At 42.5% G+C, this 25,149-nt stretch overlaps 1 protein-coding gene across 1 annotated transcript in view; it reads right to left on the reverse strand.

Annotated features, from left to right (window-relative positions):
• Nucleotides 1-18,100, reverse strand: part of LOC138749764 (NAD(P) transhydrogenase, mitochondrial-like) — a 55,349-nt gene extending 37,249 nt beyond the window's left edge. The window contains exons 1-6 of the mRNA XM_069911583.1: nt 17,926-18,100; nt 11,287-11,516; nt 7,584-7,801; nt 5,283-5,370; nt 3,040-3,128; nt 1,580-1,767 (exon numbers count right to left, since the gene is read on the reverse strand). Coding sequence (XP_069767684.1) covers nt 1,580-1,767; nt 3,040-3,128; nt 5,283-5,370; nt 7,584-7,801; nt 11,287-11,516; nt 17,926-18,064 — 952 coding nt within the window. The 5' untranslated portion in view covers nt 18,065-18,100. The remainder of the gene's footprint in view (nt 1-1,579; nt 1,768-3,039; nt 3,129-5,282; nt 5,371-7,583; nt 7,802-11,286; nt 11,517-17,925) is intronic.
• Between the last annotated feature and the right edge of the window lie 7,049 nt (nt 18,101-25,149).

The raw sequence follows: 25,149 nt of genomic DNA on the forward strand, positions 1-25,149 counted from the left end.
GTGATTAAACATCATTCAGAATTAACAGGCAAGAATCTTTGGTAACTTTCGACAACCTTCAGCTCCATCCACAACTCCTCCATCTTTTGTGTCATCCGCAAACTTACTGACCCATCCTTCCGCCTCTTCATCTAGGTCATTTATAACAAAAAATCACAAAGAGCAGAGGTTCCAGGACAGATCCTTGCTGTACTCCACTAATCAGTGACCTCCAGGAAGAATACTTTTTTCCAATATGACTCTGCTTTCTACCTGCAAGCCAATTATTTTTAATCCACAAAGCCAAGGTTCCATGGATCCGTGCCTCAAGACTTTCTGAACAAGTCTCTTATGGGGGACCTTGTCAAATGTCTTACTAAATTCCATGTATACCACATCTACTGCCTTACCTTCAACAATTACTTCTGTTACCTTCAAAAAAACTCAATTAGGCTCATGGGGCATGACCTTCCCTTCACAAAACCATGCTGACTACCCTTGAGTAGACTGTATTTTTGCAAATGCTCATAGATCCTATTGTGTTTTAAGTAAAATTTAAAAACTTTTATCTCATTCGGCACAGTTCCTTACCGGATGTTTCCAAGCTTTATCCTAATTAGCATTCACCAAATGAATGAGAATAAAAACTGAGCCTGAATCTGTCCTCCCATGCAAGCACCCACTTTCTTGTCAGGGCACCAGATAATAATTGGGAACAGAAGCCCCACAGGTTCATTCTTTGCCTCCCCTCCCTCTTACATGCAACATGGGGGAAATTGAGGAGACACAGTACAGTAACTCAAGAGGGAGAAAAGAAAGACAGATCACTCCTCAGTGTGTTACCTTATGCATCTTATTTTCTTTCCAGAAGTGAAACCAAGAATGCTAAATTATGAATTCACTAACTAGCCACATGAAATGAAATGAAAATAAGACACCTCTTCCCTGAAGAAAATCTTGCAAAGATTATTTATGAATCCCTTGACTTTGGAAGGAGAAATTACAACTTTTAATTTTAATTAGCACTCAACAGCTACCTTGTGGCATGAAAATGTTCCAAGTAAGGTCCTTGTGAACCAGAACCTTTTTCCCCCAATGCCTGAACCATTTCAAAATGTGACTAGACATACTTCAATTCAGCCCAATAGCACAGCCAAGTCCAAATCACTTTATTCTCCATGAGATCCAGTGGCTAAAATTGAAAACATTAGAAAGATGTTAGGTGCATTTGATACAAAAATAAATCCTTAGTTTTGTCAGCTTCCAAAAAGGTAGAATTGTACTTTGCTCAACTGGTGACTTTGTGCATTATTAAAATTTATCACTGTCTCAAAAGAGAAGTAGGAACCATAAGAAAGCAAAAAATGACGAGTCGCATTCCTTTCACCTATTGATTTATATATTATAGAACCTCAGTCCTTGCTTGGCCAATGGAACCAAAATATAAGCAACAGCTTCCCAAAGAATACTGTGCTTTGATTTGCACATTTGAAAAATGTGAAAACATAAACTCTTAAAGAAGTTTTGCAAGAACAATCCCAGAATCGTAGCAAATTACATGCACAGCTTTTTATATTTTGAATTTCAAAGCTGGCATTACCTGGAATGAGTGCAGTTGTTATGAGAATATCCACGTCCTTGCACTGTTTAGCAAACAGTGCCATTTCTGCTTCAATAAATTCTTTCGACATCTCTTTCGCATATCCACCAGTCCCTTCGCCAGATTCCGCCACGTCAACAGAAAGAGGTTCTGCTCCAAAAGATTTAAATTGTTCCAGGGCTGCAGCTCTGCACAAGAATTACATCAGATGGATTGATCTGAGTCAACTGGTTGTGAAACACAATTGGGCATGTTCAATGAGGTTAGATAATGGTTGAAATTCATGACTGGAACATGTACAGTGCCCTCAAAAACTTCTTTTACAAATGAGTAGCAGAAATCTCTCGTTCCACCCCTTTAAATCTAACTTGTATCTTGATTCAAAATGTCAATTCCAACACTATCTAATTAATTGTTTCTCTTCTGAAACAGTTAATGAATGTGAATTAACTGAGATTTGACTCGATGTTAAGAAAGCAATGTAAAACAACTATGTAGATCCTTACATCTATTTAGTCACTCCTACCACTGAGAATTTAATACTTAAAGAGTATCTCAATTACATTGTTAAAACAAATCCATTTGCATTGCATATTTTTCTCTGATGTTTAATTTCAAAACTTTTGGCCCAAATGATCATATTTCATATGATGGATTTGGATTGTATGGAGATGGTAAGCAAATTTAAGTTCTTGGAAGTCACCATCTCAGATGATCTTTCATGGACCCAACACATTAATAGTATCGTGAAGAAAGCACAACAGCGCCTCTACTTCCTCAGGAGTTTGGGGAGGTTTGGTATGACATCAGAAACCCTTGCAAATTTCTGCAGATGTGGAGTTGAAAGCGCGCTGATTGGCTGCATCAGGGTCTGGTAATGGGGACACCAATACCCCTGAGCCTAAAAATCTGCAAAAGGCAGTGGACGCAGCCCAAGACAACACAGGCAAAACCCTCCGCGCCATTGAGAACATCTCCAGGGAACGCTGACTGTTGGAGAGCAACAGCAATCATCAAGGATCTACATCACCCAGCGCATGCTCTGCTCATGCTGCTACCATCAGAAAAGAGGTATGGGTGTCAGGAGACTCGCACCACCAGGTTCAGGAACAGCTACTACCCCGCCACCATCAGACTCCTCAGCAACAATACAATCAGGACTCATTTAAGGACTCCTATTTCTGCACTTTATTGCTAATTTTTATATTCTCTGTACTGCACAATTGCATACATTTCTCTCTTTGTTTTCATTTGTAGGGTGAGTCGTCTTTTGCGCGTCTAATAAGTGGTAATTCTACCTTGCCCGCAGGGAAAAGAATTTCGAAATTGTAAGTGATGCCATGTGCATATTTTGACAATAAATCGGAGTCTCTGTAATTTAAAAAACTCTAACACATTTTACAGTGCATCAATCGGATTAAACAAAAAAAATCAACATGCATCCTGTAAAACAAAGTTACCTGGTGTCAAAACCACGAACAATAGCACCCAATGATTTTCCAGAACCAGCGGCGGCCAAACCAGCGACACCACCTCCAATAACCAAGATCTTGTTTTGTAAACGGGAGGGAATCACAGAAAATAAACAGTCACAATTGGTACGGTTGACATTGTGGCAAATAAACGCTAGTCCACAGTTGTAACTGATGGCTTCTGGACTCGGGGATGGGTGGCAGCCAAGAAGATGGAAAAGAAGAGATGTAGTATCAAGGTGACACCAAAATCAAGAGGCTTTCATTATGGAGCTTCTCCAAAGGAAGTGGGTGGAGAAAGGGTTTTGCGCTTCAGTGAAAGCATTCAAAATTATGAACAGGATCAATAAGATAAATAAATGAGAAATTAATATCCAGTGGACAGAACATTGACTTCATTTTTAATCATTTCAAGCAATCAACAGTTGTGCAGCAACATTTAATGGACTTAAAATTAGCAATGGGGGGGGGCAGCAACATTCACGTAGCAGTTAGTGAAACCCTGTTTATAGCGCCAGCAGCTGGGACCAGGGTTTGAATCCCATCTGCATGGGTTTCTTCCAGGCGCTCAGGTTTCCTTTCTCAGTTCAAGAGCATTCAGGGGGTGTAGGTCAATTGGGCGGCACAGGCTCGTGGGCCAAAAAATTTAAACATTTTAAATTAAAAATAAAATGTTTTTCATTTGAAGAAACCATCTGAAAACCTGGATATCACTGAGAAAAAAACCCTGATCAGTTTATAATAATCTTATTCAGTGCCCAAACAGCCTGGATGATCTTTCTACCAATCTCTCCTGCATTCCCAATGATTTAATTTTTCTCTTAGCAATTGTTACCAAGCTTCCTGACAATTTATTTAAGCGAGGGTGTGCAATGTGCGATTGCAACATTCAAAAATCACATCTGATCTGAATGGAGGTTCAGCTGGAAAAATTGTCATCGGTGAAGTGATTCCATTTTTTTTTTTAGGTTGGTTGGTTCCACACTGTCATAAATTAAATCTTTGATTGACATTAGGAATGCAGGAGAGATCAGTAGAAAGATCATCCTCGTTGAACAAAGTATCAGCAAGCTTCTACCACTTTCCAAGCCTGTAGGCGACAGAGAATACATTTCAAATGCACTGACGATAAAAATTGTTGCTCTGCAAGTTCATCTTTTATACGGTGCAATTACTCGGATTGATTTATTAGTGGTAGCCAGCTTCTAAAATAAAAGTCAGAATAAATTTGGAGGCCACTCTGACATTTGGGATGCTGCAGTGCGCTTTACCTCGTGCCCACATCTCAGAGTATGGGTTGCCCCATTGCCTTTCCAAATGAAGCTTGCTGCACCTAGTACCCCACAGAAGCATCCCATATAGGCTCAAGCCTGCTGATTTTCTGAGAACAGAGGGGATCAGCAGGTTCAAAGGTAGTACAGACTAACTACAGACACTTGGTGACTCTGAAGGGACTCTGCTTCTCTTTCTCCTTTTGTTAGGGGCACTGGGCCACGTTCATGACTACTCTTTGTTTGTCTTACAGCAGGCAAAAGTTGAAATACGTTAAAAGTGGAAGTATCTCATGTATATTACATTTGTAATGTATTATTACGTGACAAGTATCGTGGGCGCCACAGTTGGCGTAGTGGTTAGTGCAACAGTTTTACAGCACCAGTGGTCTGGGGTTTGAATCCTGTGCTGTCGTTTGTACGCTCTCTCTGTGTCTGTATGGGTTTTCCCCAGGGGCTCTGGATTCCTCCCACCATTCAAAACGTACCAGGTTGTAAGCTAATTGGGTGAAATTGGGCGGCATGGGCTCATGGGCCGAAATAGCTTGTTACTGTGCTGTATGTCTACATTTTTCACAAATTCATTTAAAATAAAAAGAACCTGTGAACCTGAACTTTTTGACTGGTTATAGAATACTTTAAATCATGGAATTTAAAAAAAAAAATCCTCATGTTGGCCCAAAATTGGCCACAAACTTTAACGTAAGTCAGCTGAAAGGGATACCTTGGAATGGCCAAATCCTGGAAATAGTGGATTATTCAAGCCTTTGCAAAAATATCAAGGTTGATTTTAATTGCTGCTAACCAGTTCAGTATGTAGTAATGGCAGTTAATGGGGTTCATCTGTTTTAATTAAAATAGAAGAGCATCCATTGTCAGCTCAGACTTGCAACACTCAGCATTCCAAAACTGTTTGGCACCAGTAAAATTCTGCAGCATTATCCCACACACAATTCTTACCTTTGCCGGTGGTACCTTCCCGGCAGCTGTTATCTGCCCTGTGAAGAATCTACCAAAGTGGTTCGCTGCCAACACAACAGACTTGTACCTGGAATAAAAACATTGACATTGAGAACATTTAACATCAACAAAAAAATAGCTTGGTTAACCACAGCATCATAATTTACAAAAAATTTCTGCAGTAACATTCAGCCTATTACCATATAACCATTTACGGAGTGGAAACAGGCCATGTTGGCCTTTCGAGTCCACACCGGTTCACTAGAACAACTCCACTTGTTCAAACCTCCCGCTCTCTGCCAATAACCCTCCAACCCCCTCACCTCCATGTACACACATATGTTCTTGTTATCATACTAGGAAATCAGTTTTTGAAGACAAATTTTAATTCCGTCCTTAATTAAGGTGCCTATATCTCCTTTATCCAAATCATGGTTTAATAAAAAATGATTTTCATAGATATGGAATCAAGCCATTCAGTCTGTCAAGTCCTCACGAACAATAATCCTTTAATACTGTATATGTCAGTCCCCCAGCCAACCCCCCCCCATCACAGAATTTCCACTTTTGTAGGTTTTGAGTTATACTTGCTGCATTAGACAAACCTAAGTCTGGCACTTACTGCTGAGTGCTTACTGCCAAATAGTCCTTTACCAACCATCTCATTCACAAGTGGAGTGCTTTTCATGGGTTGACTTATACACCAAATCGATTTTTTCATAGGTAGACATACACCAAATCGGCATGGATTGGATTTTGAGCTGAAATTAAGGTCTCAAAAGTATACCGGGTGTATAAGCCAACCCCCCTTTTTTGGGAGATTTTTTTTGAGTTTCACAACTTGACTGACACTGAAATATATGGTACCTACTATAATAATAATCAGATGTTCCCAGCTGGTGGTATCACTTAGGCATTGGTTCTTTTACAGCAAGAAACATGGGGTTGAGTACAATTTTACCATTTACTTGAAATTGAGATTAATGTTCACCCAGAGACTGCTGCTGTTTATGAAGGAATGAAAACTTGAAATATTGCTTTGATATATTGCTATTAATCCAAGTTCCCAAACGCAAATTTCAGCCGAAAAATATTTAGTGGTAGGACTGTAGGAGTTATGTGAGTGTTTTATGTTGTTCTCCATGGGAGACACTAAACCATAAGTTCGGATTTTATATTAAGCGTACAAGACAACCCTTGGCATGGGGTGACATTTTTAAGGATCAAATTCCGTCTTATATGCCAACATATACGGTTTACCATTTTTTTTTAGAATGAGCAAACTCCACACAAACCGTACCCAAGATCAGGAATGTGCTGCCTGCATTGTTTGGTAGACTGTATCTGACACAGTCCAAATAGTCCTTCTTGCTCTTTTCATAACAAATGGAAAGATTTTCTCATAGTTCAGGTTCCCATGCTGGTTGTCAACTCCATGACCCTTCTCTGCCAAGGAGTAGGTATTAAATCCAGAATGGAACACATGACTAAAGCCACCACTAATCAGAGCCAAACAAATAAGAATCCTGCGCTGTCTGTAAGGAGTTTATATGTTCTCCCAAAGTCTGCGTGGGTTTTGTCCAGGGGCTACGGTTTCCTCCCACCCTTCAAAAAAAAACCGATGTGTAGGTAAATGGGGTGTAAATTTGGAGGCATGGATTTGTAGGGCTGAATTGGCCTGTTTCAGTGCTGTATGTCTAATTTTTAAAAAAAATTAAAAATAGTTTGTACACCAATGGATTTAGAGCAGATTCCTGTTTGCCTTTGTTTTGTTGTATTGTTATGACAGCGGCAGAGGGTACATGTTGCTATCAATCTCTTTTTAACCTTTCTACCAACAAGGTTACCAGCATTCGTTGAGTATATAGTCTTCAAACTTTTCTTTCAACATCTAGAACCATGTCCTATCTCCACTGGAATACACAGAAGTGCTGGCAAAACTCAGTAGGTCATGCAGTAGCCAAGGCAACTTTGGTTTTGGACCTTATCCCTTCATTAGGAGTCTGGGGGGAAAAAAAAACAGGTAGACACCGGAACAGAAATAGAGAGATAGAGAGAGATAGAGAGAGAGAGAGAGAGAGAGAGAGAGAGAGAGAGAGAGAGAGAGAGCGAGAGAGCAAAGAAAGGAAGGGGATTTCTGTGCAGTTCTGCCCAAATCTATGCTTCTTCTGCAGTCTCAAAGCTCTTCTCTGATCAATGAGCTAAGGATTAGTAAGAATAAAAATGAAAAGGATAACCAATATTAAAAAGTATTTAAATCCCAACATTTTTTTCTTAAAGAAAACAAAATATCTCTCGTACCCTGCTATGTTAGCCATGGAACTAAGGGCGTCATAGCCCTGAGCTATTGTAACTCGAGGGACCTGATCCATAGCCAGGACGGAGGTTTTACGTTGAGCAAGTTTATTCATGAGAACTGAGTTTTGAGCTGGATAGATGAAACTGACAAGTGTGGATTTCTCCTTCAGTAGATCTGCCTCGTGTGCTCCCAAGACTTCATTGAAAATCGGAGCCCTGACCTGCAAACAAAATTCAGAAATTACACGAAATCACAACAACAAGTGAACAAGAAATTTAAAATCAAATACAAATTTGATGGAGAGGACTGGTGGGAAACAACTGCAGTTTGTCGGACAGGCAGACACAAACGAGCCTGCAGCTGACGTGGACATGTACCCCCTCCATAAATCTTCGTCCGCGAAGCCAAGCCAAAGATTTTAAATGTAATAAATATCGAAAGCATTCAGGCATTGTGCAAAACAATGTAAGAACTCAAATAGAAAATAAGTCAAAACAGAAAATGCTGGATGAACTCTTCAGATCAGGCAGCACAAGTTGAAAGAGAATCAATTAATATTTCAGATACTGTGCAGAAGTCAAATTGTTCCTAGCTCTTTCTACTTTTATTTTTGCATTCCAACATCAATTTATTTTATTATTTTCATTTGATGTGGACAGATGTGGATTTGTATTTGTATTACACCCAAGCAAGCAATCGTGGAGATAACTTTAGATCATATTTGACACCAATCCAAAAGTGTTTCCCCCCCCTAAAATATTCAATTGAGAAGGAGAAGGTTTCATGGAAATTCTTTCCCTTTCTACCAATAAAAGTATCAGAAAATTATTAAGGCCTTTAAAAGATATTTTAAATCTAATTCCTTCCTTCCAGTTATGTCACTTCAGCATCAAAAATGATGACGAGGGCGAGATTCAGCTCGAGATAGTTCTGTCCAGCCATCCTGGTGAGTTGCCTGTGGCCACCACTATGCTCCTTGTATGCACAGGTAGTAAGTTCTTGAGCCCAGGAGCTGACTTTTCGTCAGGAAGGCTTGGCTGATCATATATTCTTCCCATATACTGAAGTCCCATCCTCCGAAATAGTCTGACATCAAGAAACATCATCTTCACCCCACCCCAGGCTGATTGGCTCATATAGTACCCATGTCTGCAATATCAAAGATGAATAATCAAACCTAAAAATTCTATTTTAAAATATTGAGACTATTTTTTACATTTAAAAACTTAAAACATACAGAGTTGTTCAATATGGGCCAGTACCTTGATTTCCCAGTATAACAACTGCAAAGCTATCAGAAGTTGGTGCACCACAGCTGGTCAGATCAGCATAATCTGAATTAACTGCAGCAAGAACACAAGGAAATACGAGACTTTCATGTTCATGCTTGTGTTCCAGAAAGTCAAAATGGTCCTCAGTGAAAATAACAGAAAACCTACAGAGCCAATATAAGGAACAGTAAACTCTAATTTCAAAACTGAAAAAAATTGTGACCACAGGAAAGCAAGGTGTAGGTTGATGACATAAGCCCCTTTTCCACTGGCACCCTGTCACAGGAATTAACTGGGAATTTAATGGGACAGGGTCCAGTGCAAAAAATACACTGTCCGAATACCAGCATCAAATGACGTCATTACGCGCCGCGGATTAACTGCCTCTACCCTAGCTCATACCCCTGCATTTCCTGACACTGGTGTCTGATTAAACCAGTGGAAAAGGGACAGCAGAAAGTCACCCGTTTCCAGATGAAGGTAGAACACTCCGATGACTTTTATTTCCTTGGAATGAGCGTGTTCAGTGGAAAAGCAATTAGTGTCCCAGTTAAAGATATCCCAGTGGAAACTGCACAAAGAGCTTCCTATCCTGGGACATTGCACAGCCAATTAACTGGGATACCAGTGGAAAAGGGGCTTTAGAATCCACACAATTAACTAAATTCTGTTTGCTACGAAGTGCCCAGTACACACTATTCATTTGCAGAATGTAGAACTTACACAAGCTGCCATGTACAAGACAGTCCCTTCTCTTTTAATAATTTTGTTCTGTTCAAAAATGTAATTCCAGATCAATATATCAATTTTTATGAAGCTTAATTAACAATAATTTTCACCCCCTTAAAAACTATTTACCAAGCTGTTTATTATAGTTAGATACTCAAATAAATTCAATAAATATTCATTTGGATTCTGGCTTTGGGCTCTGATACTAAACAACTGATTCACTTTTGCAACTCAATTGAACTTGTTTTATGCCCTTTATTAAAAATTACCACAATGGCTCTCTATAACAAGTTCTATGTGAGTAGACGCACAGCCATATATTGTAGTAAGACATATTTTGTGAACTGAAAATGTAATTCTTATTTCACCTTGGTTCACAAGTTAACAAAATTTGACTTTACTAATGCCCCCCATCATGGGCAAATCACATTTAATTCAATAACCATGTCTCAAAAACATTTAATTGCCATCCTATTCAAATCTATGTCATAAAATTAAAGGAGGCAGCATTAAAGTTATTTCATCACTTTGTCCAGCAACAAAATTCTTTATTTAAATATAATTTTTTTCCCCTTCCCCGCTGATGCTACTCAAACCACCTAGTTCCTCCAGCAGATTGGTTTTTTTGCCCCCAATCCCAACATCTGAAGTTACTCCTATCTTCAAAAATCTTTTAGTTCCTTCTCTCTGTAAGCCTTTTTGCTGGTAAATTTCTAGCAGTTACTCATTGTGGATAATTCCATATCAGTGGAGAGAAACAGCAAAGTCTGCAGATCCCCTAAATGTAGAAAAAACTCAGAAATGCTGGAGAAACTCAGCCGGTCTCCCAGCATCCATAGGAGATAAAGATATACAACTGCTGTTTCGGGCCTGAGTCCTTCCTCAAAGTACCTTGAGGTACGTTGGTAATATATCTTCACTAAAAGCTCAATGGTTCCAATAGTTCGGCGGTTATAGCGCTGGACTTGTAAAACAGGGGTTACAAGTTTGATCCTCGCTGGGGCCTCACGCGAGAGGCACTGGACAAAGTGCTCAACTCTCTGTCTTCCTCACGATTGACAAAGTTAAAGAATTTCATGTATGTTACATTCTAAATGTAGTTTTACTGACAATAATTGCCTTTACTCCTATGGATGCTGTGAGACCGGCTCAGTTCCTCCAGCATTTGACTTTTTACATTCTATCACAGTAGCTATCAGCAAGGCTCCTGGTCAACAGACCGACAATTAATAGAATGGATAGCTTCCATCAGGTGGCACCTGGGGTGTGTATTTTCTTCATTACATCTAAGAGGTAATGAAACTGATCCTTGAAGTTTTTGGCAGATTTTATCTGCACTTCTTTTCTGAAGACATTGCAATTCCTCATCTCTTACTTTGAAATGACCTCATATCTTCTGTCGTTTTTGGTTAAGAGCAGACATCTCCACAACAAAGGGGCAAATAAATCATACGAAACTGCGCTCGAAAGTTAAGTAAATTGCTCGATAAGATTTAGTTCTCCTTGAAGAAAAATCTAAAATCTTGTTTTAAAAAAGCCAAGCCAAACTAAACTTTTTTTAAAAAATACTTTGAATGAATGTTTCTTGAGGTAGTAAAGAAAGACTGAAGTACATAGATGAATGGATAATCCTTTATTAGCTCTTTTATTATCCAAGTACTTTCAGGTGTGTTTACTTTTCATTAGTTACTGATGGAATACAAACCTTCAGGACAATATCAGATCCCAAAACATCTTTTGCATCATTGATAATGGCCCCAGCTGCTCTGTATTGGTCATCAGAGAACTTGGCACCATCACCAGCTGTCGTCTCTACTTTCACAGTAAATCCTTGCTTGACAAGGGCTTCCACACCAGCAGGAGACACGGCCACCCTTTTCTCATTCTTGTAAATTTCCTTAGGAATGCCAACAACCAAGTCTTTGTAACGGACACCTATTATGAACCAAAGAAAATATTTTTGTCAAAGAGCATTGGAATTTATTTGAGGTTGATGCATTTATAGTTACCATATATTCCGCTGAATAGGATGACTCCTGGAATTTCCACCTAAAAAGCTTGTTTTGAGTGATACTCTATGCCATAAGACGACCTCTTGTGCCAAAAAAAATCAGACACTTACCACTGAGCAGCGGATGCTGTTAAAAGCAAATCACAATATTTTAATAACAAAATATCATTTAAAGTTTCAATTTTTATTTGGATATTTTAAAATAAACCCCTGTAACAGCCTGCTTAAAGCTTGTACAGAGACGACAGCGATAGGACCCATCGAAGAGCGCTGAGAGGAGCCGGAAGGAAGATGGCAGAAGTGTTGAGACTTCGTGATCAAGGTTAGAGTTTTAGACTCTTTGTATTGGGAGACCCTGATTTTAAGTTTCGAGGACTGTTCTAAACAACAAAATATACAGTTTATCAAAGTACAGGAAAACCCCTGGAATCTGGCACCTATGGGGATGCTGGATAATTATCCAGTTGCTTGAGATTGTGTGCTGTGTGGATTGGCGAACTAATGGTGATGAATACCATTTTTAAAATGCATTTTTTTATCAGTTATTTTCCTCAATTTTTTTTTTTGCCAGTTGCTTGAATTCCTGATAACGGTGGTTTTACTACAGTTTCACAAGAACATAAAAGTTTCCATTCAAATGAAGATCAACAAGTTAAAATTAATTATTTTTCTACAATGTTTCCATCTTGGTAGTTTCTCCACTATTACAAATGGATGACAGATAATACATTATAAAGTCGCAACACAGAGAATAGGTGGAAAATCTCGTGAAATGGTGCGAGAATAACAGTCTTAATACAGATAAGACAAAGGAGATGAGTGTGGACTTCAGGAAGACCAGGGATGACCACTCTCCACTTGACATTAATAACTCGGCAATGGACACAGTAGAGCACCAAGTTCCTCGGAGTCAACGTAAAAACTTATCCTAGACTAACATCTCCTCACTTGAAAGGAAGGCACAAGTGCCATTCCTTAGAAGGCTGAAGTGGGCAAGGCTACTTTCTACAGGACCTCTATCAAGAGCATCCTGGTCAGTTTCATCACGGTTGCTGTCGAGCAGGAGCTTTTTTAAAACTCACATTCCATCTTTCAAAGTGCCATGTAAACTGGGGTTAACCAGGCAATTTGCACGGTTAGCGACCCAGGAACATGGTGATTTGAAAGGGTCCGACCCAGTCAGAACCCAAGAGGTGGCCAGGGAACCCAGTAAAACTTACCCAGGCATCCTGATCTGGTTACTCAGGTGACGTCAGTGCTTGCGTGTGTGCGTAACCACCTCCCCCCCTCCCCGGCTGAAGTGCCGGGATGTCACGCTGCCGTGATCGGGGGAGAGTGATTGCTGCTGCAATTGGGGGACCCCCGCGATGTGCTGCTGCTGTGGCGTCCCACTCCGGTTTGCAGCAAAGGTTCAATGTGGGATCAATGGCCACCTTCCTTACCTATAAACCCTCATGCCGCCAAAACTGCTCTGGGGGTGGGGGGAAGATCCACCTTAAATCAGTGGGATGGCGATTTATCAGTTATGTCTAGCTGCAATTTGAAAGGTGCAGAGAATGTGGAACAAGTCCTTCAGCCCAACCTGTCCATGCTAACCTGAGTGTCCCATTTGCCTGCATTTGGCCCATATCCTGCTGAACCTTTTCTATCCATCTGTCTGTTCAAGTGCCTTTTGAAACTTGTCAATCTACCCTCTTCCAAGCTTCCTCAAGCAGTCTCATTCGAGATCCAACCACAAAAGGTTGGGCACCTGCTATCATCCAGGCAGTCCAATTTCTGATAGGGACTATGGATATTAGTCTTATCCATTGGGCATTAATTAACCTACTTTCACAGCTCATTGGAGCAGGGGACAAAACTCTGAAAAACTGGGTCATTTTTACTCCTATTTGCTCACCGAAAATTAGCACAATGGTGGCCTGGATTTTAAAAGCTTAACAATGGCAATTTCAGAATACTTTATCTTCTATTTATAATCAGATTGCATTGTCTTAAAAGATCATGCATTAAACTACAATTAAATACTCATTATCCTTTATCTACTATCCGTCAGTAATGCCTTCCCTTTGAATAGATAATACTGTATTACATGCTGCCCTGTGACTTCCAATCGAACTTGCGGTCATTGATAGACTTGTAAACATGCTGATCTCTGGAATTCTCTCCCTTGACCGCTCTACCTTACTTTCCTCATTTAAGAACCAATTCAAAATCACTTTAACCAAGCTCACATTACTCTTTGCTTGAGTTCAAGCAGCCTAAGACAGCAAATACAATAGTGGCTTGTTACACCAAATCAGTTGGGATTCAAGCCCTCAAAGGTCATGAAGAGCCTGTTTAAGTCAGGTCACTACAAAATATTTGTCACTCTGACATAAAGGTGCCTTCCAATCTGGCAGCCTATTTGCACTCTTCATCCTACACAAGTTTGTCTTCTCGAGGATAAGAAAGTCCCATGCTAAAATCAAATTCTTTGTTTATGCCCTTGCTTCTACCCATTATCTCTTATCTCTGAACTGGTATCCATTCTTTGTCTGATAACCCTGCAAAATAGTGTGCTGGAATAGAGGCCTTAAATGGCCTGTTAAAGGAGTAGACATTTTAATTAAAATCCTGCAATCGCAGGGTCTGTACCCAAGATGGCGGCGCCCATGCTGGCAGCGGCCTCGAGGGGTTGCAGTCAGGGAATGAAGGGGACTAGTGCATGGTTCCAGAAACGGGCAGGAGAATCCCCCCCCACCCAGTTGAAAAGAAGGACACAGAGGTTGAAGGATCCACACAGGCTGCGGACAGCTAGTGACCTGGAGTCAAAGGACCCACACAGGCTGCAGGAGACTGACTCATACGAATTAGATATAGGAACCAGGAAAGAAGAGCCCCCTAAGGGCCTCAGGCGCCAAAGGCTTCCTGTTCATATCAGAGCTCAGGTTGTCATTGGATAGAAACAGGGACCTGTGCCAGCTGCAGAGGCTGTGAGAGCACTGGAGTTGAAGCCACGGACGATCAGCGCCTCTGAAGGGACTCTTTTTTGCTTTGCCTTCTCTTGCTGCAAGAGGCGCCAGACTAAAGGAAATTTCATGTAACATTACATTTTCAGTTTTATTACATAACAAAAGAGGGGAATCAGTGAAACAATTGGGAATTACGAGTGTGAACCCTCTTAAGTGTTTTTTTTAAATATTTTGATTAATTTTACCAAAAATCTTACACTAACAAAAAGGTACAATTCAATTAGATAGTATGGACAGTGACACAAACTCAATAAAACATTCTGTATCTCTTTAACATACACAAATTACAAATCTATCCTTAATTCATATTCTAAAGAGTATATATATCTTTTAGAATTAAAAACTAATAATGCAAAAAAGGAAAAAAGAAAATAGTTGAGGAGAAAAAACTCAAATCCCTTACCTAACCGCATTGCCAGATGGTTTATATGACTGGTATTAAAAGAAAAATGAAGGTTAAAAAAAAATTAATTTAAGGAACGTGGAAAAGATACAAGTCCGAAAATTTAATTATATTGGAGAAAAATTATAGAGTAAGATAATGGGTCATAAATTACCCCCATAATTTCTGGAATCTTATATCTGAATTATTAATTGAATAACGAATCTTTTCCATATTCAAACAGGACGTGACGTCATGCAACTACTGATCATGATCCTGCCAATCAAATAAAATCGCACGCCTCGCCAAAAGAGAGGCAAAAGAAATAGTGCGATTATGAACGATAAAGAAGAATCATTCCCTCCCATTGTACCGAAGAGGGCCACCAAAGGGTTCAGTGTTAAATCTATATGGAAAACCTCTCTCCAGTATTTTTCTAGACGAGGACAAGTCTGAACATATGAATTAATGACGCGTCTCCACTCTTACTCTTGTCATACCAGGAAGTCATATCGGAATAAAAGTGAGACAATTTTGCCTTAGACAAATGTGCACTATATACCACCTTGAATTGTAATAGAGAATGTCGAGCACATAATGAAGACCTTTTTAAAAAAATATTTGTAAGATACAATTTTTTCCTTTTTAAAATTTTTTCTTCTGTAATTGTATCTTAAAATATAACTGTATATTTAATTTTGTATCATTGTAAATTTCAATAAAAATATTTTAAAAAGAAAAAATTGATTTTGAAAATTTATATTTAAATTCTTAAATTGGATTATATAATGCAAGCCTTCATTCTCCAGACAATTCAGGCCTCCAGATTACTAGATCAACAACACCAATATACAATCACAATCCTGTTATTTCACCAATTGCCACAATGGGAGTTGTACTCTCAACTTTTGAGCTTGCCATCCTGTAGTATTACCAGTACAGTTTCCTATCAGTGCATAAAATTATCAGAGATAATTGCTGAGAGAAGTGATTTATATTATTGGACTTTCAACCAGACTGTTACAAGTTCAAATTCCACTCTCAATAAAATATGAATGCAGTTCTTAATGTGCTATGGTAGCTAAATGATCCAAGATCATGCTTAATAGTGTGCTGGAATAGAGCATAGAGAATTGAAGACACAGTCGATTTCCATCCATGATACTATTTAGTTGAATCTCCATACTGATACAGTAAAACTCTGATAACCCAGCATGCTCAGTACTTTGGTGGTACTGTAATAGCAGATTTTCTGGAGAAAATAATTTAGTACTTTAATTCACTTAAAATATGTTAAAATAATTTTACCAGTAAACCCAGCAAATTTTAACTGAGACTCCAACAAGATAGATGGGAAAATGGCAAACATTTCTTGGTGAATCAAACGGCAAAGTATTGCGAAGGTAAGATAGGATATTCACAGTGTTTTACTGTTTGGAATCTTGCAAGTTGGGTGTCTTCCCAAATATTGGCACTTTAACCACCCCCTGCCCCATGTGCACATTTTACTCCTATCCTTTGCCAGAACCCTTCCAGATACCAATGATTAGCCTACTCTTTTTGGCCTCTCTCTCCACCCCCCCCCACCCCCCCCCACCCTCCCCCCCCCACAATCCAGCCTTGGGTGAGTGAGAATTGCTTGGCCATAACTGATATTTATAGCATACATTTGTAAGGATTGTGCTGAGGTTCCATCGGACCTTTCTAAATTAAATTTTAAATGTTTAAATTTAGACATACAGCACAGTAACAGGCCATTTCGGCCCACAAGACCGTGCCGCCCAATTACACCCAATTGACCTACAACCCCTGCACGTTTCGAATGGTGGGAGGAAACTCGAGTCCCTGGGGAAAATCCACACAGACACGAGGAGAGTGTGCAGACAGGACGGGATTCAAACCCTGGTCCCGAGCGCTGGAGTTGTAATGGCATTGCACTAACCGCTACACTAACCGCGCCACCCAAATCCAAAATGAAATAATGCATACTTTGAATTATCACCAAGATGAAACTGAAAGGGATGGTAAAATATCATCGGATTGCAATCATGGTTCTGCAATATGCCATCACCTGTATCTTTTGAAAAAGGAAAAGCGATTCATTATTAAAGTATCATTTACCATCAGGTCAGGTTAACTTGGGATGGCTCTTAAATACCATGCATGTCCACATTCAATAAATTTTTTTAAAGTGCTCATCAAAAAGCAAAAGTTTTTATAGTTTAATTTGCCTTTCCTCAATAACATACTGTAAATAAAACAGGGAGCAATTAAATAATTGAAAGCTCAGTCTTGTGTAATTTGAATGTCACATACTGGATACTGAAACACAGATTCAACAGTAAAAATATCATACATAGTACTCAACATTCCCTTTTTACTGTGCAAATGCTGGTTTCATGCGTCTGACTCAGGGTGCTGACTCAAGTCTCATTTTACATAAAGAGCTGCGAAGATCCCTGCCCAGTACTGGCCTTGGAAAGGCAGGGCAGTTAGCGTCAGTCCCACTGTTAACATTCTGACTGGTGCACCTCGGCCCTGTTTCTAAAATAAAAGACAACCTGAAAATGGGAGGAGGCTTTACGATCGCTACATTATATATTGACCTCTAAAACGCAAAGATACATTGGACAAGCTCATGCAAACAACTTGCAATTTGTAAAATGGTTAAAACAAGCTGATCTCCCAGTTGTCAGTGTGGCAGCAACTGAACACAATCACCATTATCCTCAGTTTTCAGGTGATATACCAGAAATTATGATTTTCTTGAATGTGAAGAAATATTAATTGGCATTTGGACAGGTAATGCAATTATTTCAAGGTTAAAAAAAAAATCAATCAAGGATTTGAAACAAGAACATACAAATGCTTGGAAGCAGCTCACTCTTCCAAAATAAAATCATTACAAACTCCAAGTGATTAAATTATAAATGCATTTACCTCTAACTGCTTGCTGGTTCCACAAAACTCGGTAAGTCTTAAAGTAACGTTTGCAAGGTGCTTGCTTAACCGTGACAGCTGGCCCACTCTGCAGCAACGGTAAAGAGTAGCACATCGCACCACGGAATAAGCTGGCCATGACGACGGACGAGGTAGCAGCTGTGCTATTTCAAGCCACGCTACGGAGGGATTGCAAAAAAAATGTTCAAAATAAGAATAGAAACACTGGTTTTTCCTCAAAGCTAACTACAGAAGATTAAAAGATCACCACCTTATTCATAACCTGCCTTCTTAACATTATGTTATTTATCCTAAGGCTGTTAAAGCAGCATTTGGTTACATACAAAACTGCTTCTATGGGCTGATATTAAATTCAGGAAGTTAAAAAACACAATGCTGGAGAAACCCAGCTGGTCAAATAATATACTTTATATAGCAAAGATAAAGATATGTAATCAATGTTTCAGGCTTGAGACCTTCATAAAGGTATGTAAAACATCAGTAGGGGCCTGAACAAAATGGTGAGGAGGAGGAGGAGGGGGCAGGAGGAGGAGCACAGGCCCACAGACAATAGGTGGATAAGGAAGGGAGGCCACAGCAGTCGGAGGAGGGATAGCTCTGTGAATGGAGAGGGAAGGGAGTGGAGAGCTGAGGGAAAGAAGACAAAGGGAAGGGAGGGAGAATGAAGAGTAGGCTAGCAGAAACTGGTGTTAATCTCATCCAGTTAGGGAGTGCCCAGACGGAAAATCAAATATTGTTCCTCCAATTTACGGGTGGGATAGTATACAAGGCCACGTGGCCATGAGAATGGGCCACGAAACTAATGTAGTTGGCCAATGGGAAATCCTGTCACTGATGTGGACAGAGCGAAGGTCGTCAGCAAAGTGATCTCCCAGTCTGCGCCCCGTCTCTCCAACGTAGAGAGGGCCACAAAGGGGGCATCGGATGCAGTAGATAATGCCCACGAATACACAAATGAAGGGCTGCTTCACTTGCAAGGACTGTTTGGGGCTCTGAATGGTTGTGAGGGAGGAGGTGCGGGAGCAAGTGTGTCATTTCCTGCAGCCACAGGGGAAGGGACGAGTTGATGAGGGAGTCACGGATGGAGCGGTCCCAGTGGAAGGCAGAGAGGGGAAGATGTGGCCAGTGGTGGGTGAAATTCAGTAGCCTGTGACTGAAAATAAATGCTTCCAGATTCTACCGTCATGTCTTTCACTTGGCAGCTCCCCTACTCCTCCACTTAAAAGATTTGTGGATGAATCTATGAATGCAATTTAAAAATAAAACCCCACTTTGAACACATCTTTCCAGCTGAGTTTCACACGGAGATTGCAAAACTTGTCAATGAAACCTTTTATTGATTTTAGCTGGACATGCTGAAAGCTGAATGAAGAGCTCACGGAAATTATTCCAAAACAAATTCAATAAATTAATACCCAACAATTTTTTTTAAAAACGGGAAAATTTATCACTGTCAATTGGAAGGCTGACGCTGCAATTTAAAAGCAATAAATGACATCCTGACACCTGTGCATTTCGAAGATATGAGTTCAAAAGAAGGGAGAGCAAATGATCCCTTGAGAACATAAATAATGGCTTCCTGATTTGATTGTATTTCACTTATTAATAAAATGGATTTATCGTGAATATAAATTAAGATGCAATTTCTGAGACCATTCAATTCTGATGCAGTTTTTAGTGTGGACAGATAGTGGCCTTGGTATACAAAATACTTCCAAATTCATGAACAAATAGGACGATAAAACTGTCATTACAAGCTCATTTATTCAGTTCTGCACCTACAACCAATGCTTCAATTCTTCTTGGGTCAGTTCTGCCTGAATGTCCAGTTCCTTTAATGTCCACAATGTACTTAATTTGAATCAGTTTGCCGAGATCACTCTCACACTTCTTCAAACATACATATTTGTTTGCTGATTATCTAACCTCAATATTCAAACAATACATTTTTCTTTATCCTGGAGTTTATTCTATAGATTAGGACATAACAGTGACAAAATTTTAGGTAAAAAAAATTCATAATAATAACACCAAAAAAAACTGGCCATTTGCCCCAGTGTCCATGTTTTTTTAAAATTTTTTTATTTTTCACACAATAAACCATACTGACCAAAATACATAGAGACATTTTTCTCTTGTATAGTGTCATTTTCTCCTCTTTTTCCCCCCTCCCTTCCTCTTCCCCCTTCCCATTTATTCAAAGTTCAATCTATAAGATACATTAAACCCGTTAAACAATGTCGTCACTTAATAAAATAAACAAGAAATTTTTATCTTTTACTTTTATATACTGAGTCAGTTCATTTCGTTGTCTTCTCCTTCTGTCATTTTAGGTGGTGGAAGTCCGTGGTAGGATTTCTCTATTGTGTTTCATGTACGGCTCCCATATTTGTTTGAATATTGTGATGTTATTTCTTAAATTATATGTTATTTTTTCTAATGGAATACATTTATTTATTTCTATGTACCACTGTTGTATTCTCAAGTTGTCTTCTAATTTCCAGATTGACCTAATACATTTTTTTTCTACAGCTAGGGCTATCATAATAAATTTTTTGTGCTCCATCCAAATCGAGTCCAAATTCTTTATTTCTTATATTACTTAGAAGGAAGATCTCTGGATTTTTTGGTATGTTGCTTTTTGTGATTTTATTTAATATCTGGTTTAGATCTTCCCAAAATTTTTCCACTTTCTCACATGTCCAAATTGCATGTACTGTTGTTCCCGTTTCCTTCTTACAGCGAAAACATCTCTCTGATACTGTTGGGTCCCATTTATACTTCCTCTCACTCTTAGAACTTCTTTGACACATCTCAAAACCCTTTGTTTCTTTCTTGACAAGAGACCAAACCAGTCACCCTCCACAACCACATTCCTCTGCCTGGCAGAACTTGTTCTCAATCTAAATAACTTCTCCTTTGACACATCTCAAATGGTGATGTATCTTTGTTGCAGAAAGTACTGTTTGACCAGCTGAGTTTCTCCAGCATTGTGTTTTTATAACATTTATACTGATGGTATATTAATGCCATGTATTATTCTATCCACATTTTCATCAATTCTCTCCAGATTCCATCATTTACCTGTAAATTTGAAGCAAGTTACAGTGGACCATTAACCCACCACTCGTAACGTGAGGGGAAACGAACCCCTTTGGGAAACGAACCTCTGTGGTCACATGCAAACTACGCCAACAATTGCTGAAAAATTGGGATTGAGCCTTGGTCCCTGGAGGGGTGAGGCAGTTGCTTCACCAGCTCAGCTGCCATAATGTGAAAAATGTTAAGGCGGCATGAGGTGGTGAGCTGTCTGTTGGCGACTTGCGGGCAAGGAACGCACACAGGCCACGGGCGAGAGGCTGGTTCATGGGAGCCAGGGCCAGGATTCGAGGGGATGCTGATGGCGAGGATGGCTCCCAAAGGGCCCTTGGCACTGGAGGCTTCCTCACTGTGTCGGAGGTTTGGGTCCGAGTTCAGGTTTGCCAATGGTTTGGACTGAACTGGAGTCCTGTGCGGCTGCAGGCAAATCCACAATCACTTGGTGACTCGGGGGAGGGGGGGGCAGAATTCCCTTTTGTTTCTTTCTCTGACTGTAAGGGGTGCCAAGAAATTCTCATGCTAATGGCGAATCTTTGCCTGCCTTTTGGCAAACTAAAGGCAATTTCATTTAATATTACATTTCTGTTTTATTACATGACAATAAATTGTATCTGATCTGAAACTTAACAACCAAAGGTGCAAAGTCAGGGATATTGGAGTAGATAAAACTGCTCCAATTTCCTAAAAAGCACATTTATATTGACCTTTCATGCCTGGGGCCACGGCTTGAATGCTGCAAACACTCTTCCTTACATTTTAGATTTTTTTTTCATTTCAACTTGAACAGTGTTAGGCTGGTTCATAGTAAACTCATCAACATGATGGATGAAGAATTTAGCTTTATCCTTCTTGCAAAATATTAGCTTCATGAACAAGGAAAAGTGGAAGTGAGAGAGTTCTGAAAAGGGCAAGTTTTGAATGACTGACATTGTACATTTTTAAACAGCCAGAATCGTTAATTTTGTTGACAAATACAAGTGATTCATTTGAAAACTTTGGTGTTGCACTAATGCACATCACAACACACTAATACAGAGAATGTTGTGATTTACTTTGAATACAGAGTATTTTCAATCAATTGCCCAAGTGTAATTTAAAAAAAATATATAAAGAACGGCAGATACGGGAAAACGAAATAGAGATCAGGCAAATTTTTGGAAAAATCTATTATTTCAGCTGGATGACTTTTCATCAGAACTCAATGCCAACTTCAGGATGGTTGGCTTGAGACGACACTACCAACTGTGTCTAAGGACAGTTTTGCCCTTCAATGTTTTTGCATCAATGCAGGGACACTCTGGGTTGAGAGGTGTGCTGCAAGGTTTCAGTTTAACAACCCTCAAGAAATATTTATGCAAAACTGAGTTAATGCTGTCAATTAATTCCAAACACAATGCTGGAGAAACTCAGAGGGACAAACAGTGGACTTGATGTAGCAAAGATAAAGATCCATAACCAACAAAAAGTAGGAGAAAAACACTGCAAAAAGTCTGCAGACTCCGCGACTGACTGGTAAAAACACAATGCTATGGGAAACTGAGCAGGTCAAATAGTGTACTTTGGGTCACAAAGATAAAAATACATAACCAACTTTGATGAGGGGGTCAAGCTTGAAATGTTGGTTACTTATCCTTATCGACGTGAAACAAATCCCCCTATTAATGAAGCCCAGCACCCCACAGGCCTTCTTAACTCGCCTATCAACCAGTGCAGCGACCTTGAGGGATGGAGTGATTTCAAACCCAGGGTCACACTGTTCACCCACGCTGAGATCCCCCAGCAGGGTGTTTATTTCAACTTCAATCACGGTGTCTGCAGACTTAATAATACTTCGATTTTCTGGGGAACAACTTCATTGGTGAGATTTTTTTTTAAAACCTTGGTTTCATGCATTCAATCTTGGGTATTTCAGCAGGTACAATCGGGGTGAATGTTCCCCCCCCCACCCCCACCACCACCCCCCCCACCACCCCCCCCACCCCCACCCCCACCCCCTCACCCCCCCCACCACCACCAGCAGGTTGCTGGAGGATGGAGCCTGGTCACCAGATGGGAGGGGATGGCTCCAAGGTGACCAGTGTCTGGAAGGACAAGGTGGAGGGCAAATGGAGCAGGAAAAGCATATTTTGCTCCACGTGTCCAACCAAGCATACAGTCCTGGGGTGGGTGGGGGGTGTCCAGTCCTGGGGGGGGGGGGGGTCCAGTCCTGGGGGGGGGGTGTCTGGTCCTGAAGGGGGGTGTCCGGTCCTGGGGGGGGGTCCGGTCCTGGGGGGGGGGGTGTCCGGTCCTGGGGGGGGGGGTGTCCGGTCCTGGGGGGGGGGTGTCCGGTCCTGGGGGGGGGGGTGTCCGGTCCTGGGGGGGGTGTCCGGTCCTGGGGGGGGTGTCCGGTCCTGGGGAGGAAGGGGGGGTGTCCAGTCCTGGGGGAGGAAGGGGGGGTGTCCAGTCCTGGGGGGGGTGTCCAGTCCTGGGGGGGTGTCCAGTCCTGGGGGGGTGTCCAGTCCTGGGGGGGGTGTCCAGTCCTGGGGGAGGAAGGGGGGGTGTCCAGTCCTAGGGGAGGAAGGGGGGGTGTCCAGTCCTGGGGGGGGGGGGGGTCCAGTCCTGGGGGGGGGTGTCTGGTCCTGAAGGGGGGTGTCCGGTCCTGGGGGGGGGGTCCGGTCCTGGGGGGGGGGGTGTCCGGTCCTGGGGGGGGGGGGTGTCCGGTCCTGGGGGGGGGGGTGTCCGGTCCTGGGGGGGGGGGTGTCCGGTCCTGGGGGGGGTGTCCGGTCCTGGGGGGGGTGTCCGGTCCTGGGGGAGGAAGGGGGGGTGTCCAGTCCTGGGGGAGGAAGGGGGGGTGTCCAGTCCTGGGGGGGGTGTCCAGTCCTGGGGGGGTGTCCAGTCCTGGGGGGGTGTCCAGTCCTGGGGGGGGGTGTCCAGTCCTGGGGGAGGAAGGGGGGGTGTCCAGTCCTAGGGGAGGAAGGGGGGGTGTCCAGTCCTGGGGAGAAAGGGGGGGTGTCCAGTCCTGGGGGGGGGTCCCTGGTCCTGGGGGGTGGGGTGTCTGGTCCTGAAGGGGGGTGTCCGGTCCTGGGGGGGGGTGTCCGGTCCTGGGGGGGGGTGTCCGGTCCTGGGGGGGTGTGTCCGGTCCTGGGGGGGGGGGGGTGTCCGGTCCTGGGGGGGGGTGTCCGGTCCTGGGGGGGGGGGTGTCCGGTCCTGGGGGGGGGGGGGTGTCCGGTCCTGGGGGGGGGGTGTCCGGTCCTGGGGGGGGTGTCCGGTCCTGGGGGGGGTGTCCGGTCCTGGGGGGGGTGTCCGGTCCTGGGGGAGGAAGGGGGGGTGTCCAGTCCTGGGGGAGGAAGGGGGGGTGTCCAGTCCTGGGGGGGGTGTCCAGTCCTGGGGGGTGTCCAGTCCTGGGGGGGGGGGTGTCCAGTCCTGGGGGAGGAAGGGGGGGTGTCCAGTCCTAGGGGAGGAAGGGGGGGGTGTCCAGTCCTGGGGGAGAAAGGGGGGGTGTCCAGTCCTGGGGGAGAAAGGGGGGGGTGTCCAGTCCTGGGGGGGTGTCCAGTCCTGGAGGGGGGGGGTGTCCAGACCTGGAGGGGGGGGGGGTGTCCAGACCTGGAGGGGGGGGGGGTGGTGTCCAGACCTGGAGGCGGAAGTGTCCAGTCCTGAGAGGGGGGGTGTCCAGTTCTGGGGGGGGGTGTCCAGTCCTGGGAGGGGGGGGTGTCCAGTCCTGGAGGGGGGGGTGTCCAGTCCTGGAGGGGGGGGGGTGTCGAGTCCTGGAGGGGGGTGGTGTCGAGTCCTGGAGGGGGGGGTGTCCAGTCCTGGAGGGGGGGGTGTCCAGTCCTGGAAGGGGGGGTGTCCAGTCCTGGAGGGGGGGTGTCCAGTCCTGGAAGGGGGGGTGTCCAGTCCTGGAAGGGGGGGTGTCCAATCCTGGAGGGGGGGAAGTGTCCAGTCATGAGAGTGGGGGGGGGGGGGGAACAATCATTGCAGGACAGGGGCAAGGTTGCACAGGGGGAAATGAATGAAAGGGGTCCCAATGGAGTCACAGGGCAGAGATGAGCCACGTTGCTCCCCCCCCCCCCCCCCCCGGTGCAATGCCCACCCGCAGGGACGGCCGCACAGCGGAGCAGGCCGGCA

The sequence above is a fragment of the Narcine bancroftii genome, chromosome 14 (assembly GCF_036971445.1).
Source record: "Narcine bancroftii isolate sNarBan1 chromosome 14, sNarBan1.hap1, whole genome shotgun sequence".
Lineage (NCBI taxonomy): Eukaryota > Metazoa > Chordata > Chondrichthyes > Torpediniformes > Narcinidae > Narcine > Narcine bancroftii.